We start from the raw sequence: 26,440 nt of genomic DNA, 5'->3' as shown, positions 1-26,440 counted from the left end.
CTATATAGTGTACTGTACTGTATTTTCACTTTACAAAGTCTGATCAAACTTCTGCCTTTAGCAGAAGTCTGATCAGCACCGTGGACAGCTGGAAGCCAGTGAAGGCGTCCGGTTGCCATGGTAACCATCGCTCGCTGCCACAACAGAGCAGCGGGTGATGGGGAGGGAGGGGGGCCCCCTCCCTCTGTGATCCCGTCAAAAATCGGGGGCTAAAAAGGCACAGCAGCCCCCGATGGGAGAGGGAGGGAGCTCCCTCCCCGTTAACCTCTTCCATACAGCGGTCCCTACTGACCGCGGCATGGAAGGGGTTAAACGGCTGACATCTGTGCCAGCACAGATGTCAGCCGTTTCAAGCAGAGTGTCAGCAATGTGCTAAACCACTCAGCCATCCTGAGAGAGGGGGCGGGCGTATGATCCCGCGACTGCCCACCCCCGTAGCACTGCCCGGCATTGACCCAGAGTGTCTGCTGATTGATTTCAGCAGGCACCCAGTTCCGATCACTGCTCGTACCAGGACATCAGGGAGTACGCCCTGTGTCCTTAAGAGGTTAAGGTGTAAATTTCCATCTAGTGGAGGGAGTTACACAACCACACGATACATGGAGAAGGCATTTTTCCTATATCCCTTTTTATATACTTTTTCTCCTGAATGGATCTTTTGATGTTTCATGAGACCTAACTTTCGTGTGAAGCATTTTCCACAGTCTGGGCATGAAAATGGCTTTTCTCCTGTATGAATCCGCTGGTGTCTCACTAGGTTTGCACGTCTTGTGAAATTCTCCCCACATTCTGGACAAGGAAAAGGTGTCTCTCCCATGTGAATACGTTGATGGGTGGTGAGATCGGCCTTTGTTCGGAAGCTTTTTCCACATTCAAAGCAAAAGTGAAGTTTGCCAGCTTGGTGGACCTTATAATGGGTGACATAGGCTGACCGTTGGGTAAAACTCTGTCCACAATCAAGGCACGTAAATGTTTTTTCTCCAGTGTGTAACTGCATGTGTTCCACCAGGCTTAGACTACGTTTAAAACTTTTACCACATTCAGAACAATTATACTGTTTACCACCTGTGTGAATTAGTTGGTGTGCCTGGTGTACCTTAAGAGCTTTGTTTCGGAGATACTTGCCACTCTGAGACATGAAGGACGCTTTCTCCACCGTGTGAGTCTTCAGATGGAGCTCCAAACTTGCTCCATGGTTAAAGCATTTCCCACAATGAGAGCAGATAAACATTTTTTCTTCTTCTGGAAGTAGATTATAGGACTCGAGGGATGCAGTATCTTCAGAATAACCTCCCCATTTGGAGTAAGAACAGGCTTTCTTTTTCCTATTAATCTTTTTATTGTCAAAATGTTTTCTGCTAGCAAAGCATTTCTTATGATCAAGGTTTCTTTTCACGTAGTCTTCATACACAAGGTTAGATGTTCTTGGTAGCTCTGCGATAGCCACTTTTGGCACTTCCCTTGCATCGGTCCCTGAAATACATTTGGAACATTTACGACACCTGTAGGGGTGTAGTCTCGGAAAACGTGCATCATCTGACTCAACAGTAAAACGGTCACTACAATCACTACAAGTCATTATAGCCAGTTTATTGCTGCTGACATGCGTGTTTCCATCTTCCGTTATATATAAATATTCACAAGCCTTCTGTTCTGCTGTAGTGAAAAAACAAGAGACTTGATAATTAACATCTTCATTAAAAATGGACTCTTCTCCCATCTGAGAACATTCCGACACCGTAGGTTGAGAAGATGCATACGTTTCTGACTCCAGATGTCTCGGGTCATCTATGGTTGTTTCCTCCTCTATATGACTAGATTCACATTTTGTCTGTTGAGGGCTAGTTTCAGACACAGGATCGACTGTAGTCCCTTTAATGTGAGATGAGAAGTCCAATGCCAGGCTTGCAACAGGCTTGTATGTGTTTGGCTTGATACTTTGATTTTGTCCATCACATTTGCCATTATTTTTTTCATTACGATCACCATCGCTATAATTATCTGTAATACAAAACAGATATATCACAGTGAGTTAAAGGGGTCTTCCAGTATTCAAAACATGAAAAAAGCCTTAGAGGGTTATTCCAGCTTTTGACAACTTTGGCCAGTAATGCACTGAACCTAAAGAAATAAATCCACTCACCCGCTCCGTTCAAGAGCTGAGGCTTTTTCTGAAGTCTGTAGGTGGTGTGTGCTGCTGCAGACAATCACTGGCATTGTGCCACTCGGGGACATGTCACTGCTGAGGCCAGAGATTGACCACATGCCTGTGACCCTGTTCATACATGTTCATGCCTGGGGCCGGAAGCATTGCTGAGAGGAGAATGAGCTGGAACTGAGTGGTGGGGAGCAGGTGAGTGGATTTCTTTCTTTAGATGCTGTACTGCAAAGTACAGGCCAATAGTAAAAAAGGCAAGGGAAAACACATTAGCAGGCTTAAAGGGGTTGTCCAGCCGTTAAGTCAGGATAGGTCATCAATATCGTCTGTTTGATGAGGAGAAGCTTGAATGGAGCGGGTACTTGTATTACACTGCACTTCTGAGACGAAGTGCAGTGTAATGAGGAGGAAGCGGCGCTGACAAGAAGTGCTTTCTCTTCTTCAAACAGCTGATTGGCAGGGGTGCCATGAGTTGGACCCCTGCCAATCAGATACTGATGACCTATTCTGAAGATAGGTCATCAATATTAATGGTTGGACAACCACTTTAAATTGCATTTAGCCTTAAAGAGGACCTGTCACCTCTCCTGACATGTCAGTTTTAGTAACTACTTGTAATACAAATTGTGGAGCATCTATTCTTATGACTCTATGTTGTGCCATTCCTGTATAATTCCTGTTAGAAGATTACAAATTGCCAGCAGTCCGCCCATCTGTACCTTTACTGCAAGCTGCTGGCAGTTCATCCATAACTTCTAGTAGAAGAACAGAGCCATAGGAATAGATGCTCCAGAATTGTTATTACACAGGGAATGCAAGTAGTTACGACAACAGACATGTCAGGAGTGGTGACAGGTCCTCTTGGTTGTCTCACTCCAGCAAATGACATTTATAATCTAGAGAAAGTTAATAGAAGGCACTTACTAATGTACTTTGATTGTCCATATTGCTTACTGACTAGACTCATTTTTCATCACATTATACACTGCTCGTTTTAATGGTTACAACTAGAGTTGTTGCGATACCAAATTTTTGATTCGGTTTCGATACCATGAAAAAGTATTGCGATACTCGATACCATTCGAAAAAAATAAACCAAAAAAGCCACGTGCATTCCGCATTTAAAAAAATGGCGAATCACGCAGTTTTTATTTATTTTTTCTGTTCCGGCGTTCACCGCATAGATTTTTTTAATAGTTTGGACTTTTCTGATGTGGCGATATGTAATATATTTATTATTTATACATTTTATATGTGAAATTGGGAAAGGGGGTGATTCATACTTAATATTTTGGTGGTTTTTTTTTTTTACACTTTTTATTTAATAACTATTTCCCCCCTTAGGGGCTAGAACCTGGGATTTTTTTCATCCCTTGTCCTATTCACCCTGATAGAGCTCTATCAGGGTGAATAGGACTTCACATTGTCCCTGCTGCTCTGTGCTTTGTGCACACAGCATCAGGGATGTTACCATGGCAGCCAGGGCTTCAGCAGAATCCTGGCTGCCATGGTAACCAATCGTAGCCCCAGCATTACACAGCTTGGGCTCCGATCAGAGGCTGCCATACTGGGCGGGTTGAGAGGACCAGAGCACTGTGCCACCAATGATTTTAATGGGGTGGTGGGATGAGGGGGGGAGGAGGGCACACTGTGCCACCAATTATAATTACCCCTTAATACAGGAGGCGGGCGCCGCTCTGTGTAGGAAAAGTCGTATCATTGGTGGCGCAGTGCGCCCGCCCCTCTTTCCGTTCATTGGTGGCAGCGGCAGCACAGGGGGAGGGAGGACAACTTCCTTCTCCTCTGTGCTGCTGAGAGAACATGAGCGAGCTGACAGCAACGCGCTCATGTTCAGAGATACTAAATTGTGCAGCAGCGCAGCCCAGTATCGAAAAAATGAAAATGCCGGTATTGTATCGATACCGGGACAAAGGTATCGATTGAGTATCGAAATTTCGATACCTGAAACCACCCTGTAAACCAGTAGCGGTGGCCATGCTTGCAGGTGTCAGCTGACCCCCTCCAGACTGAAGAGGGGAGGGCTCCCATAACCCCTCATAGTGCCAACGTGATCCCACGGCACACATTTATGGTACTGCCACGTTCGTCACCAAATGTATAATAACCTTAACATGCTATTTAAATCGCCCAGTGATCAATGTAACAAAAACAACAATGTATTTGTTTTGTTTCACATTCTTCCCCCCAAAAAAATGTATTTTAATTCAAGTCTCAAGTTCCCCAAAAATGGTACAAATCAAAATTATATCTTGTTCCGAAAATGTACTGACTGAAAAAATAAAAGTAACATGCTAGTGAAGCCATATGGTGAATGCCTTAAATTTAAAGTATGAGGAATTTGTTTTTGTTTTTTCCACTGCTACCCCCAAAAAAATTTAGGTTAATAAATACATTATATGTACCCAAAATGGTGTCTCTAAAAATAAAATTTGTTCTGCAAGTAAACAAAGACAGTGCAAATAAAAAATATACGTATTTGGTTATTGTTATAATTGTACTGACCCATAGAATAAAAGTAACAATGGATGGCACAAAACCACCCACCGATCCAGTAAACATGGGTTGAGCATGTGCCCTACCACTCCTACATTCTCTATGGGAATCTTAGGAAATCGAGATTAAAATCAAGAATAGTCCATAAACTGAGAAGAAAATAAATGTGACTATAATTTTAGGCCATATCGCCTGGGCCTAGCTCTTACCTGCAATGATAAATTGTAATAACTACAACAGATATGTTAACAAGATCTGTTCACAATGGACTTGTGAAACAAAAGTGATCTTGGAAAGGAAGATGAAATGAAACACCATGAGCCTCATATATGAAACCTTGGGTGAAAAATAAACTGAGGTGTTACTATGGGCAACACCAGTAGTTTTCATATGTGGCCCAACTATTAGAAAGCTGAATAAACTTAGGGAGGCAGTTCGTTTCCATATTAATTCTTACGAGACTAACATCAAGGTTCTTACATGTAGGTTTCTCAAACAAAAGATTATGAGGGAGATTTATCAAACTGGTGTAAAGTAGAACTGACTGACTTGCCCATGGCAACCAATCAGATTCCACCTTTCATTTTTCACAGCTCCATTGGAAAATGAATCTAAACTTTTTAATATTTCCATCCATAGAGCTGTATAAGGGATTTTTTTTTGTGCAAAATTTCGTTTTTATTGGTACCATTTTGGGGGGTAAATACGGCTTTTTCATTACGGTTATTCATTTTTTGGGGGGAAGACAAGGTGACCAAAAAATGGCGAATGGCATGTTTTTATAATTTTTTTCCCGTTCACCCCACTGGAAAAATATTTTTGTATTTTAATAGCTCAAAAGGATGCGGCAATACCTGTTATGTTTTTTTTGTATTGCTCATTTATTTTCACATGTAAAATTGGGAAAGGGGGAAATTTGAATGTTTAATATTTGTATTTATTTTTATCTTTTTTTTATTTTATTTTAATTTTACTTTTAACATAAGAATTTTTAGCCACCTTATGAGGCTAGAACCTGGCATCACTTGGCCACATACTTCAGCAACCTTCAGCCTGTCCTGGAACAGATCAGAGACCTGAAATTTCACTGACCCCCCTCCCTCTGCCTGACTTCACAGATGACATGATCAATACCGTGGCAAATGACAGGTTAAATGACCAGGTCCAGCATCATTGCAGCTTGGTGCCTGCAGTATTATACAGCTGGCACTTGCCATGAATGGAGCGGGCTCAGCACAACAGCCCACTTCATACAATCCTTTAACCACTATGATGTACAGGTACATTATGGTGGCCAAAGGGGTCAAAGTGGTATTCCCATCTGGACATTTATGGCATATCCACATATCCCACTTCCCTATCTCTAGAACAGGCTCCATCTCGCTCCGCTGCACACGTGGGCTCTCTGCATTCCCTTCTATGAGACTTCTGAATATAGTTGAACAGTTATATTTTCAGAACTCCCATAGAAGTAAATGGAAAGAGCGGCACTCCTATCACCTATAATCACTTACCTGCTGGTACCAACGGCTCTTGATTCTCTTTTAAAATGTCCTTATAGCATCCTGCGTGTCTTTCTACATACTCCCACTCATCAATAGTGAAACAGACAGTGATATCTTCATATCTTATAGGAACCTGACAAATACAATGATACAGTCATTATCCAGACCCCCTGTTAATATTACTGTATATAGTCCCAAAATTTCCCACCACCCTCACCTCTCCAGTCAGCAGCTCAATGATCTTGTTGGTGAGATCTAGGATCTTCTCATCATTCTTTAACTCATCCCTTATAAGAGAGGGATTAGGAAGCTCATTGATGGTGCTCTTGGTTTTGCTTAACTTCCCTAGAATACAGGGCTGAAGGCTGTCCTTGACATCATTACAAGTCTTTCTTACAGGAGCGTAATCCTAAATAATGGAATATTCCAAACTAAATTAATTTCCTCAAGCATTACTTTCTGATGTTCATGCAAAATTTGACAAAGCATCTCACTTGCTTCTTCTAGACCCTCTCATCTCTACCTATATACGTTTTTTTTGCCTTGAAGAGCAAGAAGGAAGTTTGTTATCTGCCTCTCCTAGTCTGACATCCTACTCATCTGTCCCAGTACAGTCTTAGAAAAGACTAACTTCTTACAAGAGTTCTCAAACTTTCTCTTACATTTGTCACCTTTCCTTTGGATGGATCATCAATATAAAAAACATTTAAACCTCTGCTCTTTCTGAACGTAAGACTGCCTCTGTGTAGAACTATCAGAGACTGACAGTTATCTCTGTATACACAGTTCTACACAGAATGCTATCAATTAGTGATAACCCATCCCCCGTGTACAACTGAAGTCTGTGTATAATTAAGTTGTGGTGTCTGGCTTGCAGGGATGCTCCCCAGCAGGCAGCGCCGCTGGTGTCCGGTTGCCAGGACGAAGGGGCCAGGCTTCCTGGTGCAGGAGCGCCAGCCAATCTGAGGTGGCACTGACATCAGTAGTCATGTGATCCCAGACATGTCAGATTACCAAGAAGTGCAACCTATTAGTGCTGGCCACAGGTTGCCTGTGATTAGTGTCTTCTCCTGGGATTCCGCACTAGCGTTCTTCAACTTATCTTGACTCTCCCAGTATTCTGACCCTGCTTGGACCTTGACCTCAGATACTTGGCTGACGATTTGGACCCTACTTATGACTTCTGGCTTGGTATCGTTTTTTTTTTTGCTCTGATTGCTCTTCTGGTTTGTCTTATTGGTTCTGATTTGGTTTAGGCTACTTTCACACTGACGTTTCTGGGTCCGCCTGTGAGATCCGTTTCAGGGCTCTCACAAGCAGCTTAAAAAAGGATCAGTTCAGCCCCAATGCATTCTGAATGGGTAAGGATCAGTTCAGAATGCATCAGTTTGCCTCCGTTTGGCCTCCATTCCGCTCTGGAGGCGGACACCAAAACGCTGCTTGCAGCGTTTTGATGTCCGTCTGACGAAACTGAGCCAAACGGATCCGTCCTGACTTACAATGTAAGTCAATGGGGACGGATCCGTTTTTACTGACACAATATGGTGCAATTGAAAACGGATCCGCCTCTCATTGACTTTCAATGTAAGTCAAAACGGATCCGATTGTTCATGGTAATGCAAACGGATCCGTCTGTGCAGATACCAGACGGATCCGCACCTAAACGCAGGTGTGAAAGCAGCCTTATACTGGTCTCTCCTGGTTTGACACAGCTAGTTTGTTCCACTTGTATCTTAGTGTGGGGCTTGGGCATCTATCTGTTTCTAGGTTCTTTCTTCCTTACAGGCCCCCTCACTTATCTAGGAAGGGACTGACTGTCGATCAGTTGTGGGACACTGCCTAAGTGTATCATGCAAGTACGTAGGTAGGCACAGTGGGACGGGTAGCTCAGGGTCCACTGCTCCCTACCATGAATGCTAAGCATTTCCCCACAAAACTATATATCCATCTGCTCAGCTCCTCCTGCTCTGTAAAATGCTGCCTGTAGTTTGCACTGCATTCTATGGTGACAGGTCCTCTTTTACCCCATAAAGGAGTTTTCTCAGGGAGAGATTTTTTTAATGGCTTGAAAGGGTTAAAAATTACTTAAAAGGGGTTCTCCGGTCCCATAATGAATTTTATTATCTGCCCAGAATACCCCAAACACTGTGTATTGTACCCCATATTACTTTTCTTCAGGCCTGCACTTTCCAAATGAACCAAGCTTGCGCTGTAATGTTTCTTCCTCCACCTGCAGTAGTCACACCCCCTACACCTTCTCTTTCCATGTTATCTAGGTGGAGCAAGCCCTGTAAAACATTACAGAGCAAAGCATGCTGGGTTTGGTTAGCAAATCCAAGAGAAAGCTGATAAAACAGGAAGTAAGCCATGTAAACAGCCTGCCAGCATGCAGTGATGCCAAGAACAGGGGAAGGAAAGTGCTGAAATGAAAACAGGTATATGGGGCAAAAATATGTAGTGTTTGGGATACTTTGGACAGATAATTTGCTAACTTTTTTTACAAGCTGTTTATAAATTCCACCCCATTTTTTTAAAATTTGTTTGTACTTGTAATTTTATGATCACTTTTATAATGCATTACAATAATCAGTCTTGCAGATTCTGGTAAAATGATGGACACCAAGGCGCAACTCAATAGACCTCATTATAAGTTAATGGAGTCAGTTAAGCACCACTGGTGTTTTTCATATCCTGAGCGCCATAATTTACAGTTTTATGCTCCTATATAGGAACAGAAAACTGAAAATAATGCAGATATCAACACAAATTACTCTATCAAGGAGATCAGTAATGCTGTACCTATCTGACCTTTTTCCATTTGCTCCTTATATGCCTAGCCACACACTTCACTCTGCTAACCAACTATTGTTTTCATCCATGGTTCCAACCATCTACCCTCTGTCTGGGTCCCCATTGATCACAAAAGCCTAGCATAATACCTAGATAATACTTGCTCCATCCCCCTTTTACAGCTGCATCTCAATAAATTAGAATATCATCGAAAAGTTATTTCAGTAATTCTATTCAAAAAGTGAAACTCAAACACTTACACACAGAGTGATCTACTTCAATTGTTTATTTCTTTTCATGATGATTATGGCTTACAGCTAATGAAAACCCAAAAGTCAGGATCTCAGAAAACTAGTATACTGTGAAAAGGTTCAATATTGTAGTAGTAGCGTAGTAAGTTGTGACAAACAAAGATGCATATTTCAGTGCATGTCTCCTCAAAGTGGGAAATTCATCATTACTTATGCAATTATAGAACTGAAGAAGTGGAAGGATGCTGTACCTGGCTTCCAGCTCATCATTGCTTTGCAGCTCAATTATTTCATGTTGTAGGTTATCACATCTAATGGTTCTACATTGAAAGGTGTAGCAAAGATGTTCAGTTCCATTTGTTTACTTTTGACATCCTTGAATCTTTCACAAATGCATCATTCACCAGCATACTTAAAGGGAACCTGTCACCCAAAAATCGCCTATTAAGCTGTTTACAGTACCTTATAGTGCTGTATACTCGGTTCTTGATGCACTTTTTGTTCGTTTTCCCGCATGTCTGCTCATTCAGAAATCGTAGTTATATTCAGCTGCTGCCCCGTGCTGCAAGTCAGGCTTGAAGTCACGGGGGCAGCGGCCTCGGCGTCTTACATGGCCCTCTCCCCGCCCCCTGCCTCTGTTACTGACAGCCGAACTCCGAATCCGGGACCGCGCTCAACGGCCGCATGCGCAGTAAAGGGCGGCAGGAGCGCGGTCCCGGCTGCCGCGCGTACTACGCGCCGTCTTACTTTCGCCGCACTGCGCATGCGCCCGACATCCTGTATCAAACGCGCCCGCGCCCAGATGCCGGGCGCGGGCGCGTTTGATACAGGATGTCGGGCGCATGCGCAGTGCGGCGAAAGTAAGACGGCGCGTAGTACGCGCGGCAGCCGGGACCGCGCTCCTGCCGCCCTTTACTGCGCATGCGGCCGTTGAGCGCGGTCCCGGATTCGGAGTTCGGCTGTCAGTAACAGAGGCAGGGGGCGGGGAGAGGGCCATGTAAGACGCCGAGGCCGCTGCCCCCGTGACTTCAAGCCTGACTTGCAGCACGGGGCAGCAGCTGAATATAACTACGATTTCTGAATGAGCAGACATGCGGGAAAACGAACAAAAAGTGCATCAAGAACCGAGTATACAGCACTATAAGGTACTGTAAACAGCTTAATAGGCGATTTTTGGGTGACAGGTTCCCTTTAAGCGTCGTAGAAGGTTTTTGTTCCTCCAGAGTAGGGAAATGCACCAGGTTATTCTTTTCAAGGTGCACTTTCCACAGCCTTAATTTAGCTTCAAATGATTTCACGTTTGAAAGCAATGAGCTGGGAAGCTGGCTGAGACCCTGCAGCTTGACGTTCAGCTCTGAGAGGTACTTGGTAATGTCCACCATGATCGCTAAATCACACAGCCACTTGCTATCACTGAGCTCTCTGACATGTCCATGAACTGCTTCCTCATGAGCTTGTTCCAGCGACTCAACCATCTCACTTCACAGTAATAAACAAGATCACCGTACTCGGAGTCAAGATCCTTCAGTAACTCCTTAAACTGGCGGTTGTTAAACCCTCTGCTTTTGATAAATGTCATGCACGACACTACCGTTGACATCACATTGTTGAGGTGCAACGACTGTGCACAGAGACTTTCTTGGTGTATGATGCAGTGGCATATAATTAAATCACTTGGATCAAGACCGAGACTAATCAGTTCTTTCTTGACAAATGCAAGTAATCCTTTTTTGGAGCCAACCATGGCTGGAGCTCCATCTGTAGTAAGGCCACTTAATTTTTCAAATGTGAGCACAAATTTTGTCATTGATAAAACAAGTCTCTCAAACAAGCCTTCACCTCTTGTAGTGCCATGCATGGCCTCCAGTGACAATAGTTCCTCACGTGTGTTAAACTCTGCAGTTGGGCAGTATTTCTTATGTCTCATCACAAGCAAGAGAAAAAAATAAAAAATCTCCTGCAGAATTCTTCAGTATTTTTTCAATATCTTATGCTAAGTCAGTAAGCCGATCTGAGACGGTTCTACAACTAACATACTGAAATAATTTTACTTTGTCAGGTGCCACCATGCACTTCTTTGCGATTAGCTCGCTCACTACATAACTTGTCTGAATAACGTTATCTGTCACATCGAGGCCTAGTAAAAGCGGCTTGTTGTCATTCCAATCTCCGCTGTAAAGCATTTATTTTATCGCAACACATTTGGCCTCCCAATTCATTGAGTTCAGCATGTTTTGTGCTGTAATGATGATCCGGATGGGCTTTTATAATTATTGCTAACGATTCACCGCGAACTAGACACACAGGTTTGCCTTTAACTTCAACAAAAAAATAATCATTTGTCCATTTCTCTTGGTAAGAGCGACACTCTGAATCAACTTTTCTTTTCTTTGCATTTTAGGATTGTTGGATTAGTAGCTATATTTTACACTTGCATTTGTAAAGATAGAAACTAGGGGTCGACCAATATTGATTTTTTAGAGCCGATACCGATAATCTGAACTTTCAGGCTGATAATTTATATTATCTGTGCATTTTCATTTTTTTTTCCTACACAAATCTGCCGAAAATGAACTTGTTTATTGTTAACGTTTAGCTTTTTTTTGTAAATCTTTCTTTTTCATTTATACTTTGGTGTTTGTGGTATTTTTTTTTTACTATTAGCCCCCTTTAGGGGCTAGAACCCTTGTCCTATTGACCCTAATAGAGCTCTAATAGGGTGAATAGGACTTCACACTCTCCCTGCTGCCCTGTGCTTTGTACACACAGCAGCAGGGAGCTGACTATGGCAGCCAGGGCTTCAGAAGCATCCTCGCTGCCATGGTAACCAATCGGAGCCCCGCCATTACACTGCTGGGGCTCCGATCAGAAGCTGCCACTGCACCAATGAGGAGGGGAGAGGATACCCTGTGGTCACTGCCACCAATGACCAATACTGGGGGCTTGGGTGGGGGGGGGTGCACTGCGCCACCAATGTTTTTAATACTGGGGTTGGGGGCACTGCGCCACTAATGAAGATAACTCGCCCATTAATTCAAATACAGGAGGCGGGAGCTGGCTTCAGAATCATATAGCCACACCCGACCTCTATGAGTGGTAGCTGCGATCCGCGGCAGTTAACCCCTCAGGTGCAGCCATATGATTCTGCAGCCAGCTCCCGCCCCCTGTTGAATTTGAACGAATGAGTTAACATCATTGGTGGCGCAGTGGCCACAGCCCCTCCTCTCTCCTCTCATTGGTGGCAGCGGCAGCAGTGGCACAGGGGGGAGGGAGACACTGCTTCCTTCTCCCCTGTGCTGCTGAGGGAACACTCAGCAGCAAGATCCATGTTTGCGATTTGTTATCGGCAAGGTTAGATGCCAATAACTTTGAAATTCCTAAATAATATTGGTAAAACCCCTGCTCTGCAACCCCCTGTGTCCCATCTGATATTTAACCCCTTGCTGGACTGATCCTGCCCAGCAGAGTCTGCCTTGAACCCCTGCATTCAGCCCAGCATTAACCCCTGAAGCCTTGCTGGTCTGTATTTACCCCTATAGCAGTAACCCCTTCACTGCTGCTGCCTTGTACCCCTACAGCAGTGTGTTAACCCCTTCACTGCTGCTCCATACAGAAACCCTTGCATTGTTAACCCTTTCACTGATTACCACTGCTCAGTTCCCTGTCCCTGCAGAGCATTCCCTGCCATGCAGAGCATTAACCCCTGCAATCCCTGCACCCCAGTTCTCCTGCATTCCCTGTTTGTAGCCCCAGCATACCCTTGCTGGGCTGTATTAATCCTTGATATCCTGGTCCCCTGCAATAGCCCCAATACCCCTGATGTCCAACCCTGGGTTAACCCCTTTATGTCGTTCATCCCCTGCACTGTAATTACCCCTACATTGCAGTGATTGTGTGGTTTACAGCCCCGCTTTAACCCTTGCATTGCTGGGCTGTATTAACCCTGTATTCCCTGAATCTGTACCTATGGCTACATCCCTGGCCTGCAGTGCCACCATTTACCCTTTGTACCCCGTAGGGACAGTGAGTAGCCAGGCGAGTGGGTTGGTTTTTATATGTGTGTGAGTGTAATGTATAGTGTGTGGGGTGGAATTGTGTATTGTGTAGTGTAGTTAGGTTTGTATTGTGTTTATATGTATATATATTTATAACCATTGATCTATATATCTATATATAGATATAGCGTATTATTAGACTTGTATAATTGTATTGTGTAATAAATATTCGTTATTGTTCATAATACCGTGTATAGTGTTTGTTGTAGCTGCCGTAGTATAGTGATAGTAAATCGCACATAGTTTAGTTCAGTGGAGTGTATAGGCAACAGAGAGGTAGTTAGCTAGACAATTAGCTAGCTAACATATAGAGTTAGTTTCTATTTTAGGTATAAATAGGCGGACTCAACTCTAGACGACTTACGCCTATTTATGAATATTAACTATTGAGATTACCCTAAATTTCAATAATTAATATTTCCCTTAAAAGTGATGCTATTACTTGCAGGACAAAATGCGCTTTTATATGTTTATTAAAACAAAATGGTTCTGTGCTAAAAGAAATTGCGCCTTAATAAAAATAAAAAATAAAACGAGCGCTATATTGTCAGGGATAACAGGAATGCCTCAACAGTGGGTTAATGCGCTTTTACACTCCAGAGAATAAATGTGTGATGCTGGCTACTTGCAGGATAAAAAACACTTTTAAAAATAAACTGGTTTGGCATTGACTGGTTTAATATATTTTTTGGGTACTTATAATCCCTATACTGCGATATATCTATACATTATGTTATTAATAATTTTCGTTCTGTAGATAAGGCAAAAAACGTACTTTTATAATATGCTAATTATCTGTGGTAGCAGCCGCAAAAAAAAAAAAACACCCCCTCCTCCTGTTGATTGACAGGGCCAGCCGCGATCTCCTCCTCCGGCTGGCCCTGTCTGCATTTCAAAAATCGTGCGCCTGTCTTGATTCGGCACAGGCACTCTGAGAGAAGGAGGCTCGCCTCCTCAGCACTCCCTCAGTGCACCTGCGCCGATGACGTCACCGAAAGAGAAGACGTCATCGGCGCCCTACTTGCTGGTAGACAGGTAATTAGCATATTATAAAAGTACGTTTTTTGCCTTATCTACAGAACGAAAATGATTAATAACATAATGTATAGCTATATCTCAGTATAGGGATTATAAGTACCCCAAAAAAAAAAATGAGTTTAGCACAAAATAGCGCCTGCAGTATATATATATATATATATATATATATATATATATTTATATATAATTATCTGTTTTTTGGCAATTCATAGCTGCCAAGATAAACTCTGAAAGATTCCCCCAGCTTCAACTCTCCCTTTCTCGCTCCCTTTCACAGCAGGTGACAAGATGCTGACAGATCAGTCACTTTCAGCTCTGCACTTGTCCGTTACTTCAGGGTTTTGGCGCCAGACTCAGGGAAGAGCTTTACATTGTGAGAAGTGATGTGTCTTCTCAGAGCACACCACGACTCGCGATGTTTGTGGAGCGCTGTGTACATCCGGTGGTCTGCCAATTATGAGCAGCACTTGTACACTTCTACAGAAGCCATCACATCTTGCGGCGCTTCACAAGGAGTGGACTGCGGCTGGAATCAGTGCTTCAACAGCCACTACACACAGATGTGTCCAGAACATGGGCTACTACTGTACGCATTCCTTGTGTCAAGCCACTCAGAAGCGTCTTACCTGGGATATGGAGAACAATGACTAGACTCAGTGGTCCAAAGTCTTGTTTCCAGATAAAAGTAAACTTTGCATTTCATTTGGAAATCAAGCTCCCGGAGTCTGGAGGAAGAGTGGAGAGGCACACAATCTAAGTTACTTGAGGTCCAGTGTGAAGTTTCCAAAGTCAGTGATGGTTTGGGGAGCCCTGTCATCTGCTTGGGTCAGTCCACTGTTATAACAAGGCCAAAGTCAGCGCAGCCGTCTACCAGGAAATTTTCAAGCACTTCATGCTTCCATCTAGTAACAAGCTTTATGGAGATGCCGATTTCATTTTCCAGCAGGACTTGGCACCTGTCCACACTGCCAAAGATACCAGTACCTGGTTTAATAACCACAATATCTCGTGCTTGGCTGGCTAGCAAACTCATCTGACCTAAGCCCCATAGAGAATCTATGAGATATTATGAAGAGGAAGATATAAGACACCAGACATAAAAATGAGGACTAGCTGAAGGCCGCTATCAAAACAACCTGGGCTTCCATAACACCTCAGCAGTGGCACAGGCTGATCGCCTCCATGGTCTTATATTATATTCTAGAGATACTGTGAGTTTTTATTAGCTGTAAGCCGTAACCATCAACATTAAAAGAAATAAAAGCTTGAAATAGACCATTCTGTGTGTAATGAATCTATAGAATATAGGAGTCCCACTTGTTGAATTACTGAAATACATTTTCCAATGATATTCTAATTTATCGAGATGCACTTGTATATCCTATAGGGGTCTCCTCTCTCTCCACGCCTTACAACATAGCGCATGCCTAATACAAAAAAAGAATACATGCCATGAAAGGGTGCACACCAGAAAATATCAAAAATAAAGTATAGCATCCGCTGCTCCGTCCATACTGTTCCTTCCCCGGCATCGCATCTCCATGCCCCACTCTGTGTCTGAGTGTGGGGCAGCACTGACTCCCTGGTCTCCAGGTCATTTGTCCACACTGTCAGCACATACTGCAGCCACCCCACATCACGAGTGCCACCCAGCATGTTGACAGGCCCTCATGTCCTTGGCGCAGGCATCCACGGCTCTGCTCCCACTCAGGTTCTGACCAGCGGGTCCTGGGGCCCGTTTATGCTCCTGCCAGTCGCACACCATGACGCAGTCCTGCGCTCTGTCAATCCTGGCCATCGCGGGTGGTTCCGGCCCATGCTGCTTCCACCCCTCACACCCTCCGGCTGGTCCCCAGCGCCCATACCTGGCTGCAGGGCTCCACATTTCTCCGAACCCAGCTAGCCCCTGGTCTCACTCAAGTCAAATCCTTACATTTGTTTCCTTTTCTCAGGTTCCCGTAGCGTTCGTGGTCTCCGCCGTACCGTGTTCTTGACCTCCTGACGTCAGGTTTAGGTATTGGGCTGGGTTCATACATTCTTTTCTAATAATAAAAAAAATAAATAAAATACATTTCCACAGGCTCTTCTGAAGGTCCCTGCCAGCCACCCGAGGGAATTTTTAGGCTTGAGGGTTTTTCAGGTAGGTATTTCAGTGCTGCACCCCGCAGTTCCACTCGCCAGCATTCTGTACTACCTCACCTGGGGCGTTCAGGTGATGTTTCTGTCCATCTTAGCCTGAAGCGTTCAGGGTCTTCTCTGTCCATCTTAGCCTGAAGCGTTCATGTGTCCTCTCTGTCCGTCTTAGCCTGAAGCGTTCAGGTGTCCTCTCTGTCCGTCTTAGCCTGAAGCGTTCAGGTGTCTTCTCTGTCCATCTTAGCCTGAAGCGTTCAGGTGTCTTCTCTGTCCATCTTAGCCTGAAGCGTTCAGGTGTCTTCTCTGTCCATCTTAGCCTGAAGCGTTCAGGTGTCTTCTCTGTCCATCTTAGCCTGAAGCATTCAGGTGTCTTCTCTGTCCATCTTAGCCTGAAGCATTCAGGTGTCTTCTCTGTCCATCTTAGCCTGAAGCATTCAGGTGTCTTCTCTGTCCATCTTAGCCTGAAGCATTCAGGTGTCTTCTCTGTCCATCTTAGCCTGAAGCATTCAGGTGTCTTCTCTGTCCATCTTAGCCTGAAGCGTTCAGGTGTCTTCCCTGTCCACCTTAACCTGAAGCGTTCAGGGTCTTCCTTGTCCATCTCAGCCTGAAGCGTTCAGGTGTCTTCCCTGTCCACCTTAGCCTGAAGCGTTCAGCGTCTTCCCTGTCTACCTTTGCCTGAAACATTCAGGTCTCGTCCCTGTCCTCCTTAGCCCGCAGCGTTCAGCCGATATTGCTATCTTTAGCCTGAAACGTTCAGGTGTCTTCCCTGTCCTTAGCCTGAAGCGTTCAGGTAACTCTACTCACATCCCCAACCTGAAGCGTTCATGTCACTCCTCGCTACTCGGCCTGGAACGTCCAGGCCTCCTTCTCGCCGCAGCCCATGACTCCTCCTTCTGGCACTCTAGCTACCCCTCCGTTCCTTTGTTTCCTACTCATCCACGTCACCCTGTTTCCCTTGTCAACCAGCACAGCGGTGCGTCCATCCTCATCACCATTGGTTTTTAGATCTTGCCCCGCAACTCACTCGCGTCGCTCCTAACTTTTCCAGTCCTCAGGGCCAGTTGGGTCGCTTCCGTCAATCCTCAAGCGGTAAGACAAGGGCATTGAATTCGCTCTCACAGGTACGTTCTCAATTACGATTACTCAAGGGCTTAGTAAATACGGAACACGGTCCTCGTGACCTCTCCAGCTGCCATATTTTGTCTTTAATTCCAGGTCTTACGTAAGATCTCTTCAAGTCCTCGGAGCCATGTCACAAGTATCGGACGTCGACGACGCATTGTCCCTCCCGGGTACTTCGGTCTCTGGCCAAGGGGGCCCAGAATCCCTCAGGAGATGGACCGTACCAAGGCTCGTCGCGGAATTAAACAGAAGGGGCATCAGGCACCCAGCGTCAGCAAGGAAAGCCGAACTATACAGGCTGTTGATGTCGGAACCCGGTCCTCCAGAAGGGGAAGATCCATCCCCATCCATTCAGCAGTCTCTGGTGCAGTTGCAGGCCACCATGGATTCTCTCGCCTCTTCCGTGGCCGACATCAGGGCCAGGGTGGTGGACTTGGAACACCGTCGTCATCCCAGGCGGTGGTCCCACTCACTGACCCCTCTCTGTATCAGCTCCCGGCTCCAGGTACGGCTCCAGCAGCTCCCGTGGTGGCACCAGCACACTTCGTGCCGGACAACATCAGGAAAGACATCTTGGCAGGAAAGGATGTGAATCTCGCTTCCATTCTGATAGCATCCCATGATGCCGCCGACAACAAGACCTTCGACTACGGGGAAATCTCGGTGGTCCTTCGGGCCAAGGATGCCCGTCTCAACCGCAAGCTCTCCGTCCCAGAGTTCGTTTTGGCCTTTAGCCTGTATAGAGACGTAATCTGCTCCACCTACCCATCTCGCAGGGAGGAGCTGGATACGTATCTATACAGAGTCACTGATCTTGGGCACAAGTACGGCGGTACGGCCTTTTATGATTACCACCGCTCCTTCTCAGCCAAGGCCGCCGCCGCGCTGACTCAGTTTCAGTTCTCCGTTAACTGGGCCACTCTGGATATGGAGTTATTCTGCCGGCATTTCGCCGGTCTCCGGGCCCCCTCCTGTTCGACTTGTCAGTCGATCTTCCATTCGACAGAGTGGTGTCCTCAAGCGGCCACGGCTCAACCAGACAGGGTCACCCCAGGCCCCTCCGGGGTTTCCCGCAGCCCCTCCTCCACAGACAAGTTAGGCAGACCCATCGTCTATCTTGGCAACAGCCAAGTCTGTAATAACTTTAACTTTGGCACTTGTCTCTTCAGTGGCTGCAGGGCTCCTTATCTGCACAATCTGCTTCAGGGCTCACCCCAGGTCCACGTGTCCAAAGAGGTTTTCCAAGCAACCATGACTAGCCGATTGTAACATTGCTCTCCTGGCCTTCTTGTTACGGGAACATCCGGTTCCGGGATTTGTGGATTCCTTGATTTCCGGCCTCTGCTTTGGCTTTGACACTGCGATGGTGGCACTCTCCCACTCTAACTGGGGGTGCGACAATCTTCAGTCAGCCAGGTTGGATCCTGCTGCTGTTCAGGAGCTCCTGAACTCGGAGGTTGAGAAGGGGTTCCTCCTGGGCCCTTTCAACCTGATTCCATTCTCTCGTTGGCGGATCAGCCCCATAGGAGTTGTGTCAAAAAAGGATTCCAATAAAAAACGCTTGATCTATGACCTCTTAGCCCCTCATGATTCCGTCATCCCCAGCATCAATTCTTTAATTCCTTCTGAAGAGTTTGCCATGAGATATGCGTCCATTGACGAGGCCATTGCTCTCATGCTTAGGGCTGGGAAAGGCGCCTGGTTGTCCAAAACTGACATAGCAGACACGTTCAAGCTACTTCCAATCGCCCCACATCTATGGCAATTCTATGGCATACAATGGGAGAGCAGGTTCTATTTTGCCAACCGGTTGACATTCGCTTCTAAAAGCAGCCCTTGGTTGTTCGACCAACTGGCTCAGGCTCTACACTGGATTCTGATCCAACACGGCAGCACTCCAGCCGTCATCCACTACCTGGACGACTTTCTCCTCATAGAACCACCACTATGCCACCAGTCAGGGCTTCACTCCCTCCTGGAGCTCTTTTCCTCCCTACGCCTTCCAATATCGCAGGGCAAGACCTCTGGTCTGGCCACCTCCATCACCTTCCTGGGCATTGTCCTGGATTCCGACAGAATGGAAGCCAGGCTTCCGGTAGTCAAGTTGTCCCAAATCCGAGAAGTCGTCTCAGGGGCTATCGAGTTACAGTCCATTCTGGGTAGGTTAAACTTCGCTTTAAGGGTGATGCCCCAGGGTAGGGCCTTCATTTCACATCTGCTCTCGCTGCTCCCTGCAGCCCCAGAACCCAACAGCGTTGTCCACCTAGACAGGGCAGCCATGGCGGATTTACGCATGTGGGACAACTTTCTTTCTGCATGGAACGGGGTTAGCCTGTTCGTCCCATCCTGGACCCAATCCTCTTCTAGGGTGTTTTCCGATGCCGCGGCTTCCCGGGGGTTTGCTGCTATCTTCGGGTCCTACTGGTTAGCTGGTCCATGGCCGCCTCAGGTCAGTTCTGACCCTCAGTTCGTCTCCATTTCTGGAATTTTATCCCATCGTGGCAGCTGCCACGGTCTGGGGTCACCTCTGGGCCAATTCCAGTGTCATGTTCATTTCAGACAGTCAAGACTTGGTGGATATCATTACCAAGGGCCATGCCAAGTCTGCCAAAATCATGTCCCTTCTGCGCAAACTGGTCTGGCTGTCCATGATTAACAACTACCATCTTTCATGTTCCCATATTCCAGGTGTTAGTAACACGGCGGCCGATGCACTATCCCGATTCAACTTTCACACGTTTTTTCAGGCATGTCCAGAAGCGGACCAGACCGGGGCACGGATTCCCGGATTCAGCAACCTAATGTTGGATTAAGGTCACTACTGGCAACCGCCAAGGACTTCATGCACCGATCCCTCTCCATCAACACGGCCCGCAATTACCGCACCGGATGGAATCTGTTTTTAAAATTTACCATAGATCATCCCCAACGGGATACAGCTTTCATATCCTATATTATGGCTTTCATGGCCCATTGCCATGTCAACCTCAAGCTGGCACCCAACACCATCCGCTTGTACCTCGCCGGGGCGCAACATTTCTTAGTTCTGCAGAATCCAGAACATCGCTCGGTGTTCACATCTCAAGCCGTCAAGGCCACTCTCAGGGGCATTGAGAAGAGCAGTAAGGACACAACTCCTTCCCGACGGCCGGTCTCCAGCGAACTTTTTAGGCAGCTGTCAGCAACCCTAGATGGAAACCCTTTTGGCCCTTCCTTTAGTCTGGTTATCAAGGCCGCAATGTATTTGAGCTTCTACGGCTTCCTACGCCCAGGAGAGTTCTCCGTTTCTTCCCAAAGGGCGACCTTCCTGAAGAGGAAACAACTATCCTGGAGCCAGGATCACCTTGTGTTAAGCCTTCCTTCCACCAAGACGTCCCAAACCGGTCCTCCTATACAGATTCGCTTCTTTGAATCCAAAAACGCCTGGTGTCCGGTTCTTGTGCTCCGACGTCTCTTAAACACCACACCATCTCCAGACCCTGAATCTCCTTTGCTTCCATTCCAAGGGAAACCCCTAGCCACGCTGCAGTTAATTTCCCACATCAGGTCCCTGGTCGCAAAAATAACTGGACATTCCTTCCGCATCGGAGCGGCTTCGGCAGCTTCCAAACACGGGACACCTCCGCACGTCATACGTCACATGGGTAGGTGGAGATCTGCCTGTTTTTCCCGATACATTCCGGATCCGCAATCTGAAACCCGTGAAGTGTTCCGTTCCTTGGCTTTGTAATGTATATTAAACGACATTGTTTTCCCTACTCAGTGTCTTTTTGGCCCTCTTTTAGGCCGCCCCACGTCCCGTGGCTCCAGGCACACACCAGCCACTGTTAGGGCCCCTTCCCACCACTTCACAGACCGTGGCCACGGTCACAAATATATACACACACACACACACAGTACAGACCAAAAGTTTGGACACACCTTCTCATTCAAAGAGTTTTCTTTATTTTCATGACTATGAAAATTGTAGATTCACACTGAAGGCATCAAAACTATGAATTAACACATGTGGAATTATATACATAACAAAAAAGTGCGAAACAACTGAAAATATGTCATATTCTAGGTTCTTCAAAGTAGCCACCTTTTGCTTTGATTACTGCTTTGCACACTCTTGGCATTCTCTTGATGAGCTTCAAGAGGTAGTCATCTGAAATGGTCTTCCAACAGTCTTGAAGGAGTTCCCAGAGATGCTTAGCACTTGTTGGCCCTTTTGCCTTCACTCTGCAGTCCAGCTCACCCCAAACCATTTTGATTGGGTTCAGGTCTGGTGACTGGAGGCCAGGTCATCTGGCGCAGCACCCCATCACTCTCCTTCATGGTCAATTAGCCCTTACACAGCCTGGAGGTGTGTTTGGGGTCATTGTCCTGTTGAAAAATAAATGATGGTCCAACTAAACGCAAACCGGATGGAATAGCATGCCGCTGCAAGATGCTGTGGTAGCCTATGCTGGTTCAGTATGCCTTCAATTTTGAATAAATCCCCAACAGTGTCACCAGCAAAGCACCCCCACACCATCACACCTCCTCCTCCATGCTTCACGGTGGGAACCAGTCACGTAGAGTCCATCCGTTCACCTTTTCTGCGTCGCACAAAGACACGGTGGTTGGAACCAAAGATCTCAAATTTGGACCAAAGCACAGATTTCCACTGGTCTAATGTCCATTCCTTGTGTTCTTTAGCCCAAACAAGTCTCTTCTGCTTGTTGCCTGTCCTTAGCAGTGGTTTCCTAGCAGATATTCTACCACGAAGGCCTGATTCACACAGTCTCCTCTTAACAGTTGTTCTAGAGATTTGTCTGCTGCTAGAACTCTGTGTGGCATTGACCTGGTCTCTAATCTGAGCTGCTGTTAACCTGCGATTTCTAAGGCTGGTGACTCGGATGAACTTATCCTCCGCAGCAGAGGTGACTCTTGGTCTTCCTTTCCTGGGGCGGTCCGCATGTGAGCCAGTTTCTTTGTAGCGCTTGATAGTTTTTGTGACTGCACTTGGGGATACTTTCAAAGTTTTCCCAATTTTTCGGACTGACCTTAATTTCTTAAAGTAATAATGGCCACTCGTTTTTCTTAACTTAGCTGCTTTTTTCTTGCCATAATACAAATTCTAACAGTCTATTCAGTAGGACTATCAGCTGTGTATCCACCTGACTTCTCCACAACGCAACTGATGGTCCCAACCCCATTTATAAGGCAAGAAATCACACTTATTAAACATGACAGGGCACACCTGTGAAGTGAAAACCATTTCAGGTGACTACCTCTTGAAGCTCATCAAGAGAATGCCAAGAGTGTGCAAAGCAGTAATCAAAGCAAAAGGTGGCTACTTTGAAGAACCTAGAATATGACATATTTTCAGTTGTTTCACACTTTTTTGTTATGTATATAATTCCACATGTGTTAATTCATAGTTTTGATGCCTTCAGTGTGAATCTACAATTTTCATAGTCATGAAAATAAAGAAAACTCTTTGAATGAGGTGTGTCCAAATTTTTGTTCTGTACTGTATATTGTATTATTTTGCCTTACTGGGGGCAGTGCTATGGCAGAAGGTTCTTGGGTACATTTAGTTTATTGAGACCCTTTATTCTTTATATGTGCTTTTAAGGTCTTTTGTCCAATAAAGCCATATCTTATTCTTGATCTTTTCTGGTGTGCGCCCTTTCATTGCATTTATTCTTTTTTGTATTAGACAAGTTTGTGTTGAGCATGCAGCTTGCATCCATGGTGTAATATCAGCAGTGTCTGTCTTGTCACACTATACAGTTACAACATAGCCCTTCTTTTATTCTTAAATAAGTTTAGGATTTGAGTAGGAATTCCCCCAAAAATGTACCTCTCCAGTCAGCAGGTAGATGATCTCCAAGGTGAGGTTCAGTATTCGCTCAGTCATGTAACTCCGTTCCTTGTCCATATTCAGAGACTTAGCATTTCTTCCTTGTGACTGAAACAGTTTAAAGAATAATGATTTCCTCTACACGAGACCACTTTACACCATACCAGCCATTAGTGGGGGTCCACCATATGGTCTCCAGAGCCTGAAGCATAACATCAATCAAATGCCTGGTGGTTCAGGGCTTAGTAAGCTGCCCCTCTCTCACACTGACATGGTCTGTGAGAACATGCACCTTACATATTTCTGCAGGAATTAAGGGGGATTTTATATCACATGGTTGGGAATCTGACACCCGCACCCTCACCAGTCAACCGTTTCAGGCAGCCACGGTTCTGTCCACTGCGTGGTGGTCGCTCCAGGGTACTGCAGTTCAGCTCTAATACAAGGGATTGGGAGCCAGCGGAGAAAAGCCTTCTGTCCACTGTATCATTCCTGGTGCCTGTCCAAAACAGCTCGTCAGTTGGGGTGCGGGGTGTCAGGCCCCTCACCGATCTGAATATCTATTCTAAGGATAATCACCATCTAAGTACTGGAAAACCCCTTTAAAGGATAACTGTCACACTTAGACCCTAACTTCAATTTTCATATATGTAGTTACTAATAACATGATATTCTAGAATCAGTTACTATTAGACTGACTTACCCCATATTTAATAAGATTCAGCCCTTAGCAACCAGTCTGCATAAAACTGCAATTTCACTATTCAGTTAAGAAGGCCGCCACTGCCCTCACCCTGAGGCTAATCCCACCTGCCCTCACTAGCCAGTAACAATAGCCTTCCAAAAGTGTCAGTAACCAGAGCCCTCCCCCTAAAGGGTTAATCTCCTGCAGCACAAAGGGGTCCTCTTACCACATGTTGCTATATACTGAGTGGATGGCAGATCTCCCTTCCCTGGTCTGCGCTGCTCCAACACTGCATTCTCCAGCTCTGCTGAGTGAGGGAGCGTCTGCCAAGCGCAGGGACAGGGAGAAGTGCACACAGCCCAGGCACTGTTATCAGCTGCTGGGGAGGACCTGGCTTTAATCATTTACTTACAGTCCCTGGCTGTCAGTAATGTGACCCTGCACGCTGCGAGCTTCTGCGTCCTCCAACACATAGACGGACCATGCCTAGCAACCTGATTTTAAGCAGAGGTAAAAGTAGGCAGTACAGGGAACAAAACTGTGGAATTAAGGGGTAATTGAATACACAGTGTAAAGTTGAAATAGGGCCACCAAGTTTAATCACCACAATCCAATACTTCAAAAAAGATGACAGTTATACTTTAAGAACAATGATGGAGTGGATTTTTTAATGCTAAGATTTAGAAAGAGTAAACAGACCAGACGGTCTAAAGATGCGCCAGATATAGCACAGGGGCTGAATACATTTGGCGCATTGGCTTCCTTTGCTTCAGGATACTGGAGTGCCAAGTGTCGCACCCTTTCCCTCTAAGCCGTGCCTACTTGTTGAGTGAGGCATAAATGCAGCACACAGCACATGCGCCAGAGCCTTCATTAATAAATCTGGCCCAGTGTGTGAATAATACTGACCTGTTGTGACCACGCGCAATTCTCCAGCGTCCTGATGTAGGTTACACATCCGCAGGATCTACTACTTGCAATGTTATGGCTGTAGTCTGTAATAATGGACCAGCAACTGCAGAAGTCTGCATAGGAGCTGTATACACAAAACAGTATATTAGCAAACATGCTTCACCACCAGTCTGACCTGGGAGTTTTAGCTGCCAACCCAATGTTCACGAGAGCTTCAGAGTACACAGCCTGGCCCGACAGAGACTGCAAGCCTACTGAGATGAGGTCCGGCCGGGTCAAGGAAATAGAAATGCTCTAGGACTAGGTTATCGGTGCTGAGTAGTCGGAGACAATAGGCGCAATGTGAAGGCTCCAGATTGAAAACCACATCTAGAAAGGGTTTACGGTGCCCGATAAAAACAAAGGAGGGTGCAAAATACTGATGAGCTCCCAACAGCCAGACCTCGCCCCATGATTGGGGAAACCACAATAAGTACACAGCATCTTCTGGACCAATACACTGGGGAGCCCACTATAAGAGGAAGCTTGGTGACCAGCGATGACACAGTGGCTCAGGGCTTCATTGAATAACTTTGCTAGTTGACTTTTAAAATGGAAAACCCCTTTAAAACTTGAAACCAAACTCGGCTTCAGTTCCGACTAGTACCTGGGGGGGGGCGAAGCTGAGTTCGGTTTCAAGTTTTAAAGGGGTTTTCCACTTTTAAAACCAACTACCGAATTTATTCTACGAAGTAAAGCGTGACTTCATGAATAACCAACTTCGGCTACTCGGAGCCCATACATTCTAATACAGTACGGAGGCGAATCTCTGTACAATATTATTCCTAAGCTTTGAAGGAAGCCACTTTGGATGAATCATCTTAAACTAGGACAAATAGGAAAACCATAATAAATGATGAGTATGAGACATGTCTGTAGCTCAATATACCGATAAACGGTGAGCTGTAAAATGATGAGAATTACCACCAAATTAATCTAATCAAGTACCATCAGCCTAAAAAAATATATCACAGAACCGTCTATTTCTTTTCATGGACACGGGAAAATAGTGGCCTATTTTTTCGGACGGTCCAGAAATTCCTAGTCTAGATAGGCCTAGCTGGAGAACAGGGTCTGCTTCCAGCCCCAGCTACATTGTTTTAAACGCCCTAGAACACCCTTTAATAACCAATAGGCACAGGAAGTGATGTGGGGGCTACATTGGGGAGTACAATAATTGGGGAGACCCCTGGGGTGGGGATCCGGCAGCAGTAGGGAGTATCCCGCACACTCTGTGGTGGAAGGCAGGCAGGCAGCCATAGAAGGTGACGTAGAGAGCACAGCATCACACATGACACATATCACACATGCCAATGACCAGCAGCATCGCAAGCCGCTCTCCTCACCGTTCTCCTGCTGCTGCGGCTCAGCTACAGGCTCCGCCTCCCCGCTACGTCACTGCCCG

At 45.7% G+C, this 26,440-nt stretch overlaps 1 protein-coding gene across 3 annotated transcripts; it reads right to left on the bottom strand.

Moving 5' to 3' along the window:
• Positions 1–349: 349 nt before the first annotated feature.
• LOC122940900 (oocyte zinc finger protein XlCOF7.1-like) lies at positions 350–26,440 on the bottom strand. Of its 3 annotated transcripts, XM_044297798.1 has the most exons (6): positions 26,382–26,440; positions 24,994–25,120; positions 23,400–23,507; positions 6,395–6,586; positions 6,187–6,310; positions 351–2,001 (listed from the first exon to the last, which is right to left on the bottom strand). In XM_044297798.1, the coding sequence occupies exons 3-6, from the start codon at positions 23,475–23,477 to the stop codon at positions 581–583; spliced, it is 1,815 nt and encodes a 604-aa protein (XP_044153733.1). In that variant the 5' UTR covers positions 23,478–23,507; positions 24,994–25,120; positions 26,382–26,440; the 3' UTR covers positions 351–580. The 3 variants fall into 3 exon arrangements, with proteins under 3 accessions (XP_044153732.1, XP_044153733.1, XP_044153734.1); XM_044297797.1 differs by lacking the exon at positions 26,382–26,440 and having other exon boundaries at positions 350–2,001; positions 24,994–25,647; XM_044297799.1 differs by lacking the exons at positions 24,994–25,120; positions 26,382–26,440 and adding an exon at positions 24,497–24,546.

Source organism: Bufo gargarizans, chromosome 6, assembly GCF_014858855.1.
Source record: "Bufo gargarizans isolate SCDJY-AF-19 chromosome 6, ASM1485885v1, whole genome shotgun sequence".
Lineage (NCBI taxonomy): Eukaryota > Metazoa > Chordata > Amphibia > Anura > Bufonidae > Bufo > Bufo gargarizans.
This window is presented reverse-complemented; position numbering and strand designations above follow the sequence as displayed.

Excerpts from the sequence above, each read along its gene's own strand:
- LOC122940900 (XM_044297797.1), bottom strand. The coding sequence starts at position 25,152 with ATGTTTGCTAATATACTGTTTTGTGTATACAGCTCCTATGCAGACTTC. Across the intron at positions 6,587-23,399 it reads TCTACCTGCTGACTGGAGAG|GATTACGCTCCTGTAAGAAA; the intron begins GTACATTTTTGG and ends TCCATTATTTAG. Across the intron at positions 6,311-6,394 it reads TTGAGCTGCTGACTGGAGAG|GTTCCTATAAGATATGAAGA; the intron begins GTGAGGGTGGTG and ends TGTATTTGTCAG.